Source organism: Schistocerca nitens, chromosome 3 (genome assembly GCF_023898315.1).
Source record: "Schistocerca nitens isolate TAMUIC-IGC-003100 chromosome 3, iqSchNite1.1, whole genome shotgun sequence".
Lineage (NCBI taxonomy): Eukaryota > Metazoa > Arthropoda > Insecta > Orthoptera > Acrididae > Schistocerca > Schistocerca nitens.
In genome coordinates, this window is record NC_064616.1 from 418,063,854 (window position 1) to 418,080,873 (window position 17,020).

Genomic DNA, 17,020 nt, shown 5'->3' on the forward strand with positions numbered 1-17,020 from the left:
GATATCCTCAAGATATCATGTTAAAACTGTCCACTAAAGGGGGACAGTGTGTGTCTGAACAGTAGTTTACTTCATCTGAGAAATATATTGACGTAGGTGTTTTATGTACCAATCATTCATCTTAAATGAACACTCACTCAAAATATGATAAACATTGCTGCATGAGAACCACAGAGCATAATGGAATCTCATCAGTGCATTTGCCTGTACAAGCCAAGAAATAAAATTAAGAGAGCCCTTACTATGGGTCAAATCTTACATAAATTACACAACACACTCTTCTAAAATGAATCTCAGCATCACAAGATTAAGAATACAAATCCCTGTAAGAACTGTAGAAGATTGATGTACATTACTACAGTATAAAAATATTTTTTTCTTTTTTAAGGAATTACATTTCAGTGTATTGAGAAGGATGTTCATTTTACAGAATTTTTAAGAGTTAATACAGTAATACAAATATGTTTGGAAAATGTAACATACAACAGCTTGTCATGTAGTACTGACATCTTATTGACCTACTCATTGTTAAGCCTGAGGCTGTTGGAAGCCAGCAGGGGCACTCCAAGACAGGGAATGAGAGACAAAATGCAGAGAGTAGGCACAAGTGGTAGTATTTATGTTACATGAGGTCCATGAGAATTTGCAGAAGCTCCCTGAACCTGTCCCATGGTAAGAGCTTCAGTTCAGAGAATTAACCAGGAGCATCATACACTGCGTAGATGGTGTATCAGGCGTCACAGTGGATAGTGGTTGCCAACAGTCATACACAGCAAGCACTATACTAGCTCCCAACAACAGCAATGTCAGTGGATACACATAAATTTGATTCAGACGGGAAATGAGTAAAACTGCTGGAACAGCAGTCCCCATTTCCCACAGTGTGTCTCCAAATTTAGGGTAGAGCAAAGTGATGTTGAACACTGTTGTTGCTAGCCACACTAGACTGGGCAATGACATTTAGCTTTCAGCTGAATACAGGTACTATCAATCACGGAGTTTGTTAGAGTAAACACTAGGAACATTCCTACCTACAATGAACTAGAAGCGAAAGGACCTGAACATGGTTGGCCAGAGGCACCAGGGAGGAGCAGAGACTCATGTCAGATTGGTCAATGCTGGTAAAATGCCAATGCACTAGTGAGCTGAATACTGATAAAGAGAAACAATGCATCAACCAAGATGTTTTAAAAACTCTGGGTTTTCATATTCAAAACAGCTTTCTCTCAGTCAGATTGCTGGGATGCCAACTCCATGTAACTCGCTGCTAGTCTCAGGGAAACTCCAATTAAGTTTTCTCACTTGGGGTGCTGCTCTCAAATCTTTGTATGCAGTGCATTCAAAGAGTAACGCAACAAATTTTGTTACTGAAAGCAGATTGGGTTTATTCAAGATTCATCATATTACTCTCCACTCTTTTAGCTACAAAACCCTATTTTCAACATAATCCCCATTCAATGTAGTGGTTTCATGCCACCTTACTGAGAGGGTCTGTATGCCTGCGTGGTATCATTCCACTGGTCAATGTTGTAGGCAAGGTCTTGCCCAATCAATAACCTCCCCATCATCCATTTACTGCTTCCGGCAGAGTGCATCCTTTGTTGGGCCAAACAGATGGAAGTCAGAAGGCACGAGATCTGGGCTGTAGGTGGATGGGGAAGAACATCCCAAAGAAGTTTTGTGAGCTGTTTTCAAGTGTGCAGACTTGTGTGAGGTCTTGTGTTATCATGGAGAAGAAGAAGTTAGTTTGCATTTCTGTGGCGATGAAGACGATGAAGCCACTTTTTCAATTTCTTGAGGATAGCTCAATACACTTCCGAGCTGATTGTTGCACCACGAGGGAGGAAATCAAACAGGATAACACTTTCAGAGTCCCAGACCATCATCATGACTTTACTGAATGCAGGTGTGGCTTTGAACTTTTTCTTCATAGGAGAGGCGGTGAGGTGCATCTGTATGGATTGCCTTTCTGTCTCCAGTTTAAAGTGATAAACCCATGTTTCATTGCATGTGATGACGTTTGACAAAAAATTGTCACAAACAGTCTTGTAATGGGCAAGCAATTCCACACACAGCCCTTTGTTGCTCTTTATGGTCATCTGTTATGTAGTGAGGAACACAGAGAGCACACAGTTCTGAGTATCTCAACTGGTTGATGAATGTGTCAGCACTACCAACAAAGATGTAAAGTTGAGCAGTGCAGTGTTTGTTGGTGATCCATCGATCACCTCAAATGAGACTTTGCAAAAACAGACATAATGTCTTATGGGATAACCGCAATCAGTGGTTTTACAATGTTACTTATAATCCATATTGATTGCATTCAATGTTTATTCACATGACCAGTTTCTGTTCCTCCAGAACCATCTTCAGATCTGTAATTTCGGTTACAGGAGTAACCTGTCCACACACAGCAACCTTCACATGCTGCGTAATTATGTGATGCAGCATGTGAAGGTTGCTGAGTGTGGACGGGTTACTCCTGTAACCGAAATTGCAGATCTGAAGATGGTTCTAGAGGAACCGAAACCGGTCATGTGAATAAACATTTTATGCAATCAAGACGGATTATAAGTAACATTGTCAAATGAGACTGGTCACGTGTTCAAACACTGTGGGAGTCACAGCTGTGTGTGGCTGGCCGACATGAGGGAACGGACAGGTTTGTTGTGATGATGACAGACAGCTCATCCCATGCCTCACCATGCTTTTGTTCACTGCCAGGTCTCTGAAGATATTCTGCAAGTGCCTATGAATATCAGCGGAGCTCTAGTTTTCCACCAAAAGAAACTCAATGATAGCTCTCTGCATGGTGAATGCACCTCTGTTACAGACAGCATTTTGAAGGCTATGTATAGCCCTGCCACCTATCACACCTTCATGAAACTAAAGGGGTGAAGTGGGAATATTTCACAATGTCCCACAACAAATTCTGCATTTTTGCAGCCGAAATTGCCCAAGGAAAAAAAAAGTGTTGCATTACTTATTAAACATCCCTTGTACTTTAAGATGCTATTAGTGAATGTTACATCTGTTAGCTCTCACCCCACGAAATCAGACACTAACTTCTGATGTGCAAACAGTCAAATATTTTGCTTTTCCTGAAGATGAGAATGAGTCTTCAGTGTAGTAGTTGGTCTGAATGAAATAATTAAGTTTGATTCAGAGCCTTGAGTTCTCTGAGTCTCCTGCAAGTATTTTTATAAAGTCCTAAAATCTGCACCTCTCCGAAGTGCCATGTGACAGTGTTTGGCACTGATCCCAGCAATTGCATGCCATTACTGGATTTTGTCTTTCTGCTCGTAACCACTTGGAAACTGCAGACTGACCTGAAACCCCCGTTATTCCTCATACACTACTTCTTTGCTATGCCAGAAGATGACAAGCTATCATAAATAATAGTTAATAATTAGAACAGCCTGCACGAAGAGTTTATTGTAGCTGCTATTCTCTACTAGAGTATTACTTGAAGGGTCTCACACTTCTGAAAGTCTTCCTGTTGGTTATGACTTGTGATTAAAACACAGTGTGAGTCAGAAAGGACTTTACAACTTTGGAATGATACAGAAATCTATTGAGATAACTAAGAATCAGTAGATGTGTGATTTTGTAGCAAACAACCAAAAGCTTAATTCACAAAGTACATCAGTATCCCATTCCGCCAACAGGAGTGGTGGTGTGGTGCACACTTAAAATGACTACTTTCACTGATGCGAAGCACACTTACTGTATGTTTTGGTTTCATGAAAAACTCTGAAACAACCTTCACACCGAATATGCTAAAGAACCTCCAAGATACCCTGCAATTACTCTTGGCACAAGAACTTTGTTGAGACCGGTTGTTCACTGTGACATGATAAATCACCAGGTCGCCCACATGTTGTTGACACCATTTGATACAACGGGATTTCTTTCTCTGGGGTTTTATTAACGACTGTGGGTATGTTCCTCCCCTATCAAAACAATTCAGCTGACCTAAAAAATTGAATCTCTGCCACTGTTGCACAAGTTATGCCTGATTTGCTGCAACAAGTGTGGGAAGCAATTGGTTACTGTTGGGATGTTTGCCGCATCACAAATGGTAGCCACATTGAATCAAAATGACACTTGACACTTTTATGTGAAACTTGAGGTTCTTTGCTATAAAATGACACGTCTACCAATTCTGTAAATTACGTCAATAAATTTCTATATCGTCCCAAATTCATGATGTCCTTTTTGACTCATCCTGTATATGAATGGCTGACAGAATGAATCACTCACTGAGTTGATACTGCTCTACTAAATTATTAACTAATATGCTGGTCCCATAGTCATTGGTTAGTAGAGTTATTGCTAAATGAATATGGTAACAACTGCAGAAAAAATATCAAACTAACACTCATCATACACACTGAATTAAATAAAACAGACATAGTAATTTGATGTGTACTTTTATGCACTTTATCTCATCTTATAGAAACAACTAATAACTTCACAATCACTATATACAAGGCAAAAATTAAACGTTCTCACTCTGACAGTGAACAGCGTTCTTGCTTTTATGGGTTAAAGTGCCCTTATTTTTCAATGTAGCACTCCTTCACATCAAAGCAGTTTGTACAATGTTTTCTCATTGAGTAGACTGGATACCTGGAGTGCTATTTTGGGACCTCACTCACACAGATAATCTCGCAGAGAAATATGACAATGTTTAATTCTTTTCACCATTTCTCAACTGTTGAAAATATTTAATCAATTTTGGACAAATTCCCACCATTTAAAATTACCCAAAAGCAAATAATTTTATTAACTTATGCATTTGAACTAGAGTTGTGCAACACAGTTGCTTTTAAAAACCCACGTAAACAAAACCATTTTTCAGTTCAAAATGAAACATTAGTGAAGAACATCTGCCAATATTACAGAAGTACAATATTAACACTATGTCTCCATAGGCTTAAATTTTCCCCTTGTTTGCATGTTCTGCCGTGTGACAAAAGTGCACATAACAAATTATTAACATGTATTGATGTTCTACTTACTTGGATAAGATTTTCTCACTTGGTTCACGTACATTCAGAACCACATTTCCAAGGAGAATGTTAAGTTTAATTGCAGTATAACATTCATTGCTTCTTTTTACACAGCAGTCAAGTGGTGAGTTGCCAGCACTATTTACAACATCAACTCTCGCTCCCCGTGACAAGAGCATTAGAACGCAGTCATATTTATCTTGCCTAGCACCAACATGCCTGGTTAAGAAATGAATCTTAGATCAAAAACAAAATAATAAATGCTGACACTTTGAGTCATTACAAAGCCCATAAATCTCTTCTTATATAATTTAAATGTTTAAGTTGTGTTAAGAAGTTTTTTGTGAAAATACGTAAACTACATTTGTACTAAATACAGGATCAAAATCTTCATCAAAGCTTACTAACATGTGAGAAATAAAACTTACACTTTGGAAAAAATCACATACTATTAATGAAGATTATGTGATGCCTTTTTTAATTTTCTTGTGACAAAATCACAAAAGTATTCCACAGTGCTGTAACTGGTTTCAGTGGGCCAGTGGTCATCATCAGACATAGCACATTCTGCAAATGGTGTTGCACATTCCTAATGGGTTGTCAACATTAATGTCCAGTATAGCATTTTCAATACTAGTATTAGTATACTAATCCTGACATGGCAGTGGGAACATTAAGTCAGCACTTGCAGCATGTGGCTTTACTCTGATGATGACGACCACTGGTTGGTCAAACTGGGTTAGGGCACTGTGAAATGCTTCTGTGTTTGTGTAGTTACAAATGAAGGACGAAAAGCTACACGACTGTCCTTGGCAACAGTCCAATAATGGTTCATCATAACTCTTCTATGACTTGCTATGTTTAAATTGCATTTGCTTTTGGTGGAATACTGGAGGGGACTGCTACAGCTCAATATAGTTCCCCAACTGTCATCACTTTCTTCTTCTGCATGTTTTCTCTTTCTCATGCAGTCTCTTCCTTGAAGCGCTGATCTCTTCACGCATCCACAATTGAACATTCTGTTCCTTTAACTTTTTTACATTCACTGTTCATTTCATTGTTGAATTACTTCTAATTTCCATTGAGTCTGCACTCTGTATCCACAAATTGGACACTGTATAAAGCCTTTAGCATAAACTTAAATGACTAAATGAATTTCATGCAATTAGTATGGACATCTCATATTTTCATTTCAGAGACATTGGAGATTATTTACATAGTGAAGACAGCATCACTCTGGTTCTGTACAAGATCAGAGTGTGACTCTGATTGCATGATCAGCTAGTGATGATAAGATTGTGTCTTCTAAAGACTTTTTTTGTCAGGTACTGTGCACTCTACACATTGTTGCAGTTACGCAACAACCAGTTTCCACATGACACATACTGATGTCACCCACTTCTCTACTTCCTAAGTCATTTAATGAATTACTATGTCTTTCATGATCAAACTTCTGTAATCTGCAGCAGACCAAGAACTGAACCATGTGACCCCAATCCCACTCTTACAGCTAACAGCACCATGGTACAATTCAAAATTGTACACTCTCTGTTGACACCGGGGAACAACTTTCTGCTTCCTGTTTCCTAGATACAGAAAGGGCCAATGATAATTTTTTCTCCAAATTTCAAAATGTTTTGACATATAAAAGAGTACAGCAAGCCTACAAAATAAAAATCTTTTGTATCTACTGTCCTCATCTGCTTATTACTTCTTCTCAGTATTCTCATTCATGGTGTTTCACTGATTTACTTTCTATTTTGTGGCCTCCACTACTGCATTTGATGATCCACACATCATGTGCGAAATTCATTTTTCCAATCCAGTCATATCACCATCTGGAATTGATGGTTACAAAAAAATGTAAACACATGAACAGACATAATTAAAAGATGTGAGGAAAAAAACTGCATGAAGTGCAGTGTTCCAAAAGTGATGAAAGATGCTTAATAATGCTCAGGTTGGATGACTGTGCAGGCCAGGTGGTGGCTTTAAAAGTTACACCCATGTTGATCAAAATCCATCCTGGCAAGTCCAGCAATGTCAATTCGGAAATTTTCATCTAGGCAGAAACATCACCTCGATTATACTAGATGCTGAAGCACCAAAAATATCTACATATCAACAAAAGCAAAACGAGGATAATGGAATGTAGTCAAATTAAATCGGGTGATGCTGAGGGAATTAGATTAGGAAATGACACACTTAAAGTAGTAAAGGAGTTTTGCTATTTAGGGAGTAAAATAACTGATGATGGTCGAAGTAGAGAGGATATAAAATGTAGACTGGCAATGGCAAGGAAAGCGTTTTTGAAGAAGAGAAATTTGTTAACATCGAGTATAGATTTAAGTGTCAGGAAGTCGTTTCTGAAAGTATTTGTATGGAGTGTAGCCATGTATGGAAGTGAAACATGGACGATAACTAGTTTGGACAAGAAGAGAATAGAAGCTTTCGAAATGTGGTGCTACAGAAGAATGCTGAAGATAAGGTGGGTAGATCACGTAACTAATGAGGAGGTATTGAATAGGATTGGGGAGAAGAGAAGTTTGTGGCACAACTTGACTAGAAGAAGGGATCGGTTGGTGGGACATGTTTTGAGGCATCAAGGGATCACAAATTTAGCATTGGAGGGCAGCGTGGAGGGTAAAAATCGTAGAGGGAGACCAAGAGATGAATACACTAAGCAGATTCAGAAGGATGTAGGTTGCAGTAGGTACTGGGAGATGAAGAAGCTTGCACAGGATAGAGTAGCATGGAGAGCTGCATCAAACCAGTCTCAGGACTGAAGACCACAACAACAACAATAATCCTTGACTATAATAAATCCACAGGGATTATTGTAAAACCAATGGAACACCATGAAACTTCAACCCACACAATTGTAGAGCTCCAAATGTACTTATCTTTGGGACATACACTGTCTGTTGTATTAGCTTCTTTGGGTGTGTGACATTCAGTTAGTTGAAAGATGACTCACTGTACTGTATTGAACATCTCCAGTATTTGTCAGAGTTAAGGAGTGTGGCAAGAAATATTTCAAAGATTGTTGTTACCCCTAATTCTTACAAATCATGAATCTCAGACTGTATTAACTATTCTAATACTAGGAGGAATTGTAGAATTATATAACAAAAATAAAACAGATAATTTGAATATGTAATACAATGCTTGCCCTTACTTCAAGTGAGTGTACAAGTTTTAATTTTTTCATAACCATAAAACGTTTGCAATAACACAACTAATACTTGTTTTGTTCTCTGCCTACACATTCACAATTTATGTTGTCACTCAGGAAGAAAATGTCAGCTCTACAGAAGCTCTCCTGTTATGATGCTGGGCTACCTTCTCTGCGAGAAGGAGTATAGAATATATTTCGACTTACCCACTGCCCCATGAATGGGCCAGTATGGAGAGAAACAAGTGACAAACTGAAAATTAGTCAACTGTCAACGTGTGCAGAACTGGTAGAATATTGTTCACTAAGTGCACACATTCAAGACTGAGTCTCAGTATGGCACATGAAATCAGCCAGTGTGGTGTTCAGATGAGAAGGCAAGTGTGGGACATGTTTGTGCAGAGAAGAAGCTTGTGCTAGTTGCAATTATTTATGGAGAAAGTTTGTTTATTTGTGTCAGAAATAAGTCATGATATAGCCCTTTTGGTGTCAGTAAAATAGAATGAAGTTAAGATACATTTGCCTGTTGTATGTGGAATGAGGAAGCAAAGTTTGTATAAAGTAATATGATGGAATACAATGAAGTAATTATTTTAGCAACTGTTATTTTGTCAGTTACGTAATGAGTGTAAAGTTTGCATGTAATATTAGGACTTTTTTACTGCGGATTATGGTTCTGTAGATTCATTATTTGCATATGAGGAGAAAAGCAGGTGCTTATCTCTTAGATAATGGAGCAATGAGGTACAATGATGCTTCAACAGAATAATGAAGTAATAATGAGAAGCAATGAGAAATTTTAGGTAGAGTATTAATGATTAGGGAGCCTGCCTTTGCAGTTGGGAAATTATTGAGAATGCACTACTCTAGATAACATCGGAATGGTATGATGGCACTAACAGTCATGAACGAGCATTGTTATGTTGACTATGTACTGATATGTGTCGTCTTGTTATACTGAAAATCTATTTGAGCTAGTCACCATTTGGTAATATATGTGTGTGTAATTTGCGACAGTGAAACTGGAAGGTTGAATGTAAGAGTAATATTATGGTGAAGTGCTGTTTACATACTCCTGCATATTTGGATTTTATATGCTGTTGGAATTTGCTATTTGTGCCCTGGGTAATGACTGGCATAAGGTAATAATTATTGTTAAAAGAAACATATTCTGCTAATTAAGTGTCAACAGTAACTAAAAAATGGTATGAATATTCTGACAAGGGTGGATAATTTGGTGACATTTTGGGAATTTCATGAGAATTTAATTGTCTAGTTGAGTGACAGTAGTAACCTAATTTGAGTGAAGTAAAACAATGATTTGAAACAGCTTCCATCCTGTTAATTTAATTTAATTATTAATTATGTAACGGTACTGTGCTCATGGTTTTTTTTCTCCTGTAATATGTAAAATATGTGGTTGGTCATTTGAAAAGAACTTGACTTTTGAGTTCAACTGATGTGAGGTAATGATTTGAGTTGAAATACAGGAGTACACAGAACAGATTCCATTCTCTTTACGTTACCTTTATAAGTAAACTATTGTGACATTTTTAGGAACATGTTGTATATGTATATAATATTATTTATGAATATGTAACATTTTCTTGTAGGTTTAGTACAGATAATTACCATAACTAAACCTACAAGAAAATGTTGCATATTCATAAATAATATTATATACATATACAATATGTTCCTAAAAATGTCACAATAGTTTACTTATAAAGGTAACGTAAAGAGAATGGAATCTGTTCTGTGTACTCCTGTATTTCAACTCAAATCATTACCTCACATCAATTGAACTCAAACGTCAGTTATGGTAATTATCTGTATAATAAAGCAGGATATTTCGTTTTGCTTTCCATGTACAATGACGGAGGATAACTCCCTCCAGGGACACTGCTAAAACTGGAGGACATGGGACAACCATCTGTACCTGTACAAGGTCTGGACCCAATGCAGCTATGTGGAATAGTGACAACTGTAATTGTGTAAAAAGACATCAGTGAAATGACTGGAAGATGAGTAATTCCTTCCTTTTGTAAACTGAATGTGTTATATTGTCTAATTGTTTTTTGCTTTGAGCTATGTTACTTATCTTCAGGAACAAACTTTTGATATTGAAATGTGTTTTTTTCTTTACAGTATATTATTTTGTACTTGAGTATGGTTTGTACAGATTGTAATTCTTTATATTAAATGTTTATAGTTAGTTTACCAAAATATTTTTGAATCTTGATGTGTGAACTATTTTCTAAAACTTTTGTGGCCTGTTGTCTAGAAATTGGTTTCTGTTGTCATCTATTTGGAAATGTCTGTCTATATAACCCAATGTGGGGACGATGTGACAAAGTGGGTGGAGTATTTCCAACTGTTAGGTTGTTCTTATTCCCCCCCCCCCCCCCCAACACACACACACACACACACACACACACACACACACACACACACACACACACACTATTTTCCAAATATCCTCAAGAGTCTTTTTTTTATGACATGTGCACAAGTACCAAAAATCTCACATATCAACTCAGGGCTTATCCAACTTGACCTTATTATCCATTACATCCTTTTGGTTAATTAGAAACCATTGGTGCAATTAGATTACCTGAAAACTGTTAACTAATAATACCCGTAATTTCAAACTTCATTATCATTTCTCACATGTAAACATGTACCCAGTTATTAACTTGTGGATAGAGTAGGCAGAAAAAAACATAAAAAATTATAGTGCTTCTACAGTTAATGCTGGAAATATGTTAGCAATTTTTGCACTCCTTTAGTTGCAGTGTAATTAGCATTCTTAACTAAAACACTATTACTGAAATAGAATCCTGTATTTTGGTGAACCAGACAGCATAATTCAACAGCAACTACTGCTGTATCTAAAAGTGCACATTCAGAAGAATCTCTCTGCACTACCCAAATAACTAGGAATGCAAGTTTTTAATTGTAACTCGTAAAACTCCAGCAAACAATAATATGTAACTTCAGTTTTAATTATTGTAATCTTATGTAAGAGATGTTGTTGGAAGCCATTTTAGTCAGGCTGTGGAAGGTTATGAAATGAGCGACATCTGTACCCAAAATTACTGGACAATGTACCACAGGTGATTTAGCACAGAATACAAATCGAAAATGTATTTCGTAAACTTCATCTCTGACAGTATATTCAGTGACTGTTTTTAATGATCAACTGAGAACTTGTAATTAATCTCATGAAATGTGTTAACCTTCTAAGACCTTCTGCTACCTGTGACAATAAGATTTGACTGTGAACTGGATTATTTCCGAATTACACTTACTGTGCACATTGTCTTCATTTCAATATGACTATCTACTTGAATGGACAGTGCAATTAGCAAATGTTTTAATAATTTGCTTACCAGACATTAATTATTGTGAATCAGCACATGTTATACTAGGTTACTGCACTCAATCACGTTACATGGCATCAACAGAGTGTAGTATGTAGCTTACAATTCATCTGCATATAAATTCTAGTAAAGTAGACTCAATCTGGACATAAACAGTAGGTGATTCAACATCAAAGTGCCATTTAAGCATTTGAACTGTAAACCTTGTGTGGACCATATCATTTAGAATAGTCTACTTACAACAATCATTTTTCAGCTAGATTCAAGAGAGGCACAGCTAGAGTGCTTACTTGCATTCAGCTAACTTCACAGTCTCATTTTCAATCTTCCTAGATGTAATATTTTTGTCAGCTGCAATGAACCCCTTTATTCTGATGTCTAACCTGTCTCTTCAATATACATTCTATGTCCTCGTTATATATTTATTAGGGTTCTAGTTTGGGTTTCATCCAGAGCATAATTTGATCCAGAGTATAAAATGATCATGACAGCTTTCCAGAAGGGTGGTAAATTCAGGGACTTTATTATGAATGCTTCAGGAATTTACTGTTAAAATGTTGACATTGGGAGAGTCAAAGTAATCAGATTTTGCTCTCTACATACTGAGTGGCGTGTGTTCACCAGGGGAACTCAAACTATTACTAGCAAAATGTTTACTCCAGATGTATTCTGCTACCCAAGTAGATGCTTCCTCTGTGCAATACAGCCCTAATGTATCTGGGAGAACCCCAGAATACTCCAGCCTGTAAGGCATATACAGAACCCTTCATCCATAACATCACAAAACTTACTGAGTCACTAGTTTAGACCCTCAACCTCACTTCAAACCAAAGGACCACGATTGACACTGGGAATAATACTGCAAACTGTAAACTCAGCTTGCACCCTGTAAGCAATGTCAGCAGTTGCCAGCAGTCTTCACCAATTCTGTGAACCGTGTGTAGGAACTACGGATGGCTTCAGAATCCAAGCAATGGGAGTCGTTGCTGTCAACATGAGAGTACAATTTGAGGATGATCTCACCCTGCACCCTAAATAGATGCAGTCAGGGTCTTTTCCACCTCTTGGAAGAGCCCTCCCCACTAGACGAACAAAGTCCACATTGCATTTTTTTTTTTTTTTTTCATGGATGGACGCTGTTCCCCAAAGAGGCTCCATAACGTGTCTCACAATGGAGCTCCCGAGCAAATGAACCACTCCCCTGTTTGCATGCCTGAACCTGTTGAAGAACAAAACACTCAGCCACTTGCAGGACAAACAGTTATGCCATGTGGTGGCAGCTCCCCACCCCCAAGCAAAGAGAAAGCATTAAAACCTACCACTCATGCTAAGGTGAATGCAACCCCCCACCCCCACCCCAAAGAAAAAAAAATCATGTGCACCAGAATGTGTCTTGGCAGCAGATCCCATGGATGCAACAAATGACACCTGATGTCTCCCAGGTGACACACAAGTTTCTCCACCACCTCTACACCCCAAGCTGTTCTCAAAATGCAGCCAGGTCCTTCTGTGCCTGCACATATCTACACACTTCCTGATCAACACAATAGTAAAAGCTGAGAAAAAAAGGAGCCCTGTTGTCTTTCACATGAAGATTTTGAATTACTAAGTTTCTTAAGATCACAAAAGCAAGCCATCAGAAAACACTGAGTCCGTCAGTGACAGTACTTCACTGCATGCTGGTACACAAGTCAACTGTGAAAATGATTTTGATGGAGCCAGTAGAGGAATATTTATTGATGGTCTCTCAGTAACAGAAGTATGTGTACATAAACTATCAATATTTTCCTCAAGGGATTTATGATTTGAAACAATATGGCTCTAATATTCAGATCATCTAATTTGATGATCTGATGCATTGTGATAGGCCATGTCCAGAAATGACTTTATGAGCATCAACACTTTTTCCAGTGTTGGCTTTGAGTCTCATGGAACTTGGTGTTAGGGAACTAGGTAATAATTATCTTGTAAATAAAGGTTTTTGTGGTAAAACCCAGAAACTCAATGAAAGTTCAAACTTTGTAAATAGGAATCATTTGCCAAAACTGGTTTTTGGACAAAGGATAACTTTCAAATTCTGTGTGTTACAATCTATTTTATGTTTTAATGAGAGTGCATCCAGAAAAATAGTTGTTCTGGGGAGAGTGGTCAACAATATAGGGACAAACACATCACAAGCATTAAAAAACATCAATTTTATCAGCTTTTGTAACATAAACATGTATAAAATCAACTGCACAATAGGAGCTAGACAGAAGGAAAGAGAAACGAAGGAAAAAAGTATGAACCAAGTAATGTTAAATATGGAGAAGAGAAATATTAGAAGCAAATACAGTAAATTAAAAGTCAAAATTCAAATTTAAAATACAGTTCTCTCAAAACTATATATTGTGGTTTTGCATGTTTATTCTTCAAGTATCCTTGCATATCATGCATAATACTATTCATATTTATTTTACCCGAAGTTTGAAAATTGTAAAGCCTGTAGAAATCGTAAGTTCATGTTTATACTGTGCTTAATATTTTAGAACAAGCTGTTGCAGCTTCAAACAAACATTTTAATGATGAAATTAGTATCCTGATATTTTACTAAGTGCCTGGTAAATTACTTTCCAGTAAAACAGACTAAAAGATTTGATAAGTGTGTATTTTTAAGTATAATGGCAATTTTGATGACTGTATTTATTAAACCTTATTTCAAATCAATATAAGTGCAAAATAATGAACTTACAGAGGTGTATCACCATGTATATTCACAGAGTTAACCTCAGATCCATGGTTTATTAACATTTCTGATACATCCATGCAACCAGAAAATGCTGACCAGTGAAGAGCTATATTTTGTTCCACATCTCTTATATGTGGGTCTGCTCTTTTTTTCAAAAGGAACCTAAACATAAATCATAAATTAGCTGACATTTGAAGAATACCTCAAGTTCACTTAGTAATGACAGCATAATGTTCACTTCCACTCACTAAATACCTTGCAACATCAGCATGACAGTTCTCTGTAGCCCAAACCAATGGAGTCCAGCCACCATCATCAATTGTATCCACAAAATTATTTTTGGTGTTTGGTACTGACAGTAAGTACTGGCAAGCCTCAAGATTTCCTGTTTTTGCAGCCACATGTAATGCAGTCATGCCGTCACCTCCCTGAAAGAGACAGAATCACCACCATCACTATTAATGAAGTGGAGGCACACATGTAGCAATGTGTGTGTGTGTGGGGGGGGGGGGGGCATGTGCTTGTATGCGTGACCCACAGTTCCAGGCATAATAGCATAATGTGAAATGGGCGAGTATGATGTAACCATACTTGAAATTTTTTAACAAACAAACCTGCACAGATAACAACTTCAGGCAGCCATAATTTCATCCTTATTGAACACCAAATATGCATTGGAAAGAGTAAGTGTAACAACTCACCCTACAGTTGAGGCATTGTGTGATCAATGGGCACATAACTAAGACCTAAAACTTTGTGACATTGTGTCAAATGGAGATGGCAAGAGGAGAAAGGTGGTTGACTTCAACGTAAGGAGAGGCAGCAAGAGGATGCAATAAGAATGTGGCACAGCAGAGAGAGATGCATTTGGTACACAATGAAGCTGAGGGGTGGATTGTAAGGAGGAGATAGAATGGAGGAATGGAAGACTACAGAGAGGAGAGAGTGTGTATAGAGTGAGTGAAGTGGAGGAAACAGTGAGAGGGGTGGAAGTGGGTGTGGGGCAGTGGCTAGGTGAGAGCACAGCTAGGAGAATTTCAGGTTCAAAGGAAAAACGTCATCTGCATAATTAAGAAAAGTTGTAATTTAGAGACGACTAGTGAGGTTAAAAAGGGGGGGGGGGGTGGTTTGGGCTGTCTAAATGTCACTGGTTGTAAAGTAGCCATGCAAGCTGAGTATTTCGTGCCCAGCAGCATAATCTAATACTGATTGATCTACTCTACTCTTGGTCACATTATAATGATGATGACATTATTATTATTATTAGGGCTTACATGGTCATTTAACATTCTTACAAAAGTACTTTATATATAAATGGTTACAGATACATTAGACAATATGTAACGTAAACAAACAAGCTCCAAAAAATTTTCATAGCTTAATATCTAAATCTCACAATCAGTACATAGATCTTTGTGTTAGCAGACACATTTCACTGAGTCCACCATGAAATTTTTGTAGTCAACCTTTTTCAGTCAGGTGTTGCATAGTGTGCACAATTGCAAGGTTGCGCACGAGGGCAGCTTCGTATCCCCATTCATACAAACAGGCACCACACCTTCCATGACATACAGAATTGATTCAGAGCTGTACATAGTTTCCTGCAATGACCAAATCCATTCACACATTTAACACGATCGGAATTAAGGTGAGAATTTGCTGGAAGAAACTTTGCCAAACCTCTTTTCATGCCTGGCATATTTCATATACCGGAGGCACATCTTGTGCTGGCCAGGGTTGTTTTCTGGGTTTTACTCTTCTGATACATATATTATGTAGCTGATTGGTTAGAAGTGAGTCCTGATGAGTAGTACACTTTTTTAAATCTCTTAAAGGCTGCTGCTTCTCGTCTGTGTAAGGTGTTGATTTAGTAAGGCCACAAATTATTTTTATTGTTTGATTTAATTTAACACCAGTTTAGCATGCATGTTTATTGTTTCTTCATACTGGAGCTCAATATCTGCCACACAAAAAAACAATGCCAATTTAACAGCAAAGAGCATCAGCGTTTCCAAACCATTCTGAAGGCCATTTCATACTGGCTGTCACATCACTTCATGACATTTTCAAGGTTTCTTGGGAACAAAGTTATGATTGTTTTCATCATCCATACTTAATTTTGTCATACTTTTGTTATGTCACAGTTTTCATGGTTGGTATCAGTTGCTATGCGATGTCTTTGTTATCTGTTAGATTGATAAACAGTTGAGGACAGCCATGTGAGCTGAGATCACATGACTTGAATTGACTTGACGTGAGATGACAGACAATGTGAATATACCCTGCTGTGATGGCCAGTGCAAATTGGCCTTAACCCAGCTAGTTTTCTAAAAATGTCAGTTCAAGTGTTCACTATTTTTTGCTATAATTTCTAAGTTGTTCTTATAAATAATGGCCAAGTGCAAAATGAATCCCCCAAGTATTTTGGGTATGGATTATGTTCCAGAGAAACATTTTTGAAGATGAAATATAGTATGTGATTCACCTCACTGTTATTAATTTGGTAAGCATTTACCTAAGTGGAATTGGCTTCAATCCCCAGTTCTTGAAGTTATCATCCATTATATGTACATTTGTGGTTAAAGCTCCTTCACACTTACCCAGGTTTCACACTTGATAAGCTAGTTCTATGTTATCCACAACTGGATATTTTAAGAGCAAGCATTTGGTGTATCTACGGTATAAAAATTAAAAAGGGTTGGTGATAGCACAGAGCACT

At 37.5% G+C, this 17,020-nt stretch overlaps 1 protein-coding gene across 5 annotated transcripts in view; it reads right to left on the reverse strand.

Moving 5' to 3' along the window:
- The window catches only part of LOC126248359 (histone-lysine N-methyltransferase EHMT2), a 267,727-nt gene that overhangs the window by 93,310 nt on the left and 157,397 nt on the right, over positions 1–17,020 (reverse strand). For all 5 annotated transcript variants that reach the window (XR_007545465.1, XR_007545466.1, XM_049949279.1 and 2 more), the window contains 3 exons: positions 14,557–14,729; positions 14,305–14,463; positions 5,025–5,234 (listed from right to left, as the gene is read on the reverse strand). Coding sequence is in view for 3 of the 5 variants with exons in the window: in XM_049949279.1 (XP_049805236.1) it covers positions 5,025–5,234; positions 14,305–14,463; positions 14,557–14,729 (542 nt within the window). In the remaining 2 variants the exon portion in view is untranslated. The remainder of the gene's footprint in view (positions 1–5,024; positions 5,235–14,304; positions 14,464–14,556; positions 14,730–17,020) is intronic.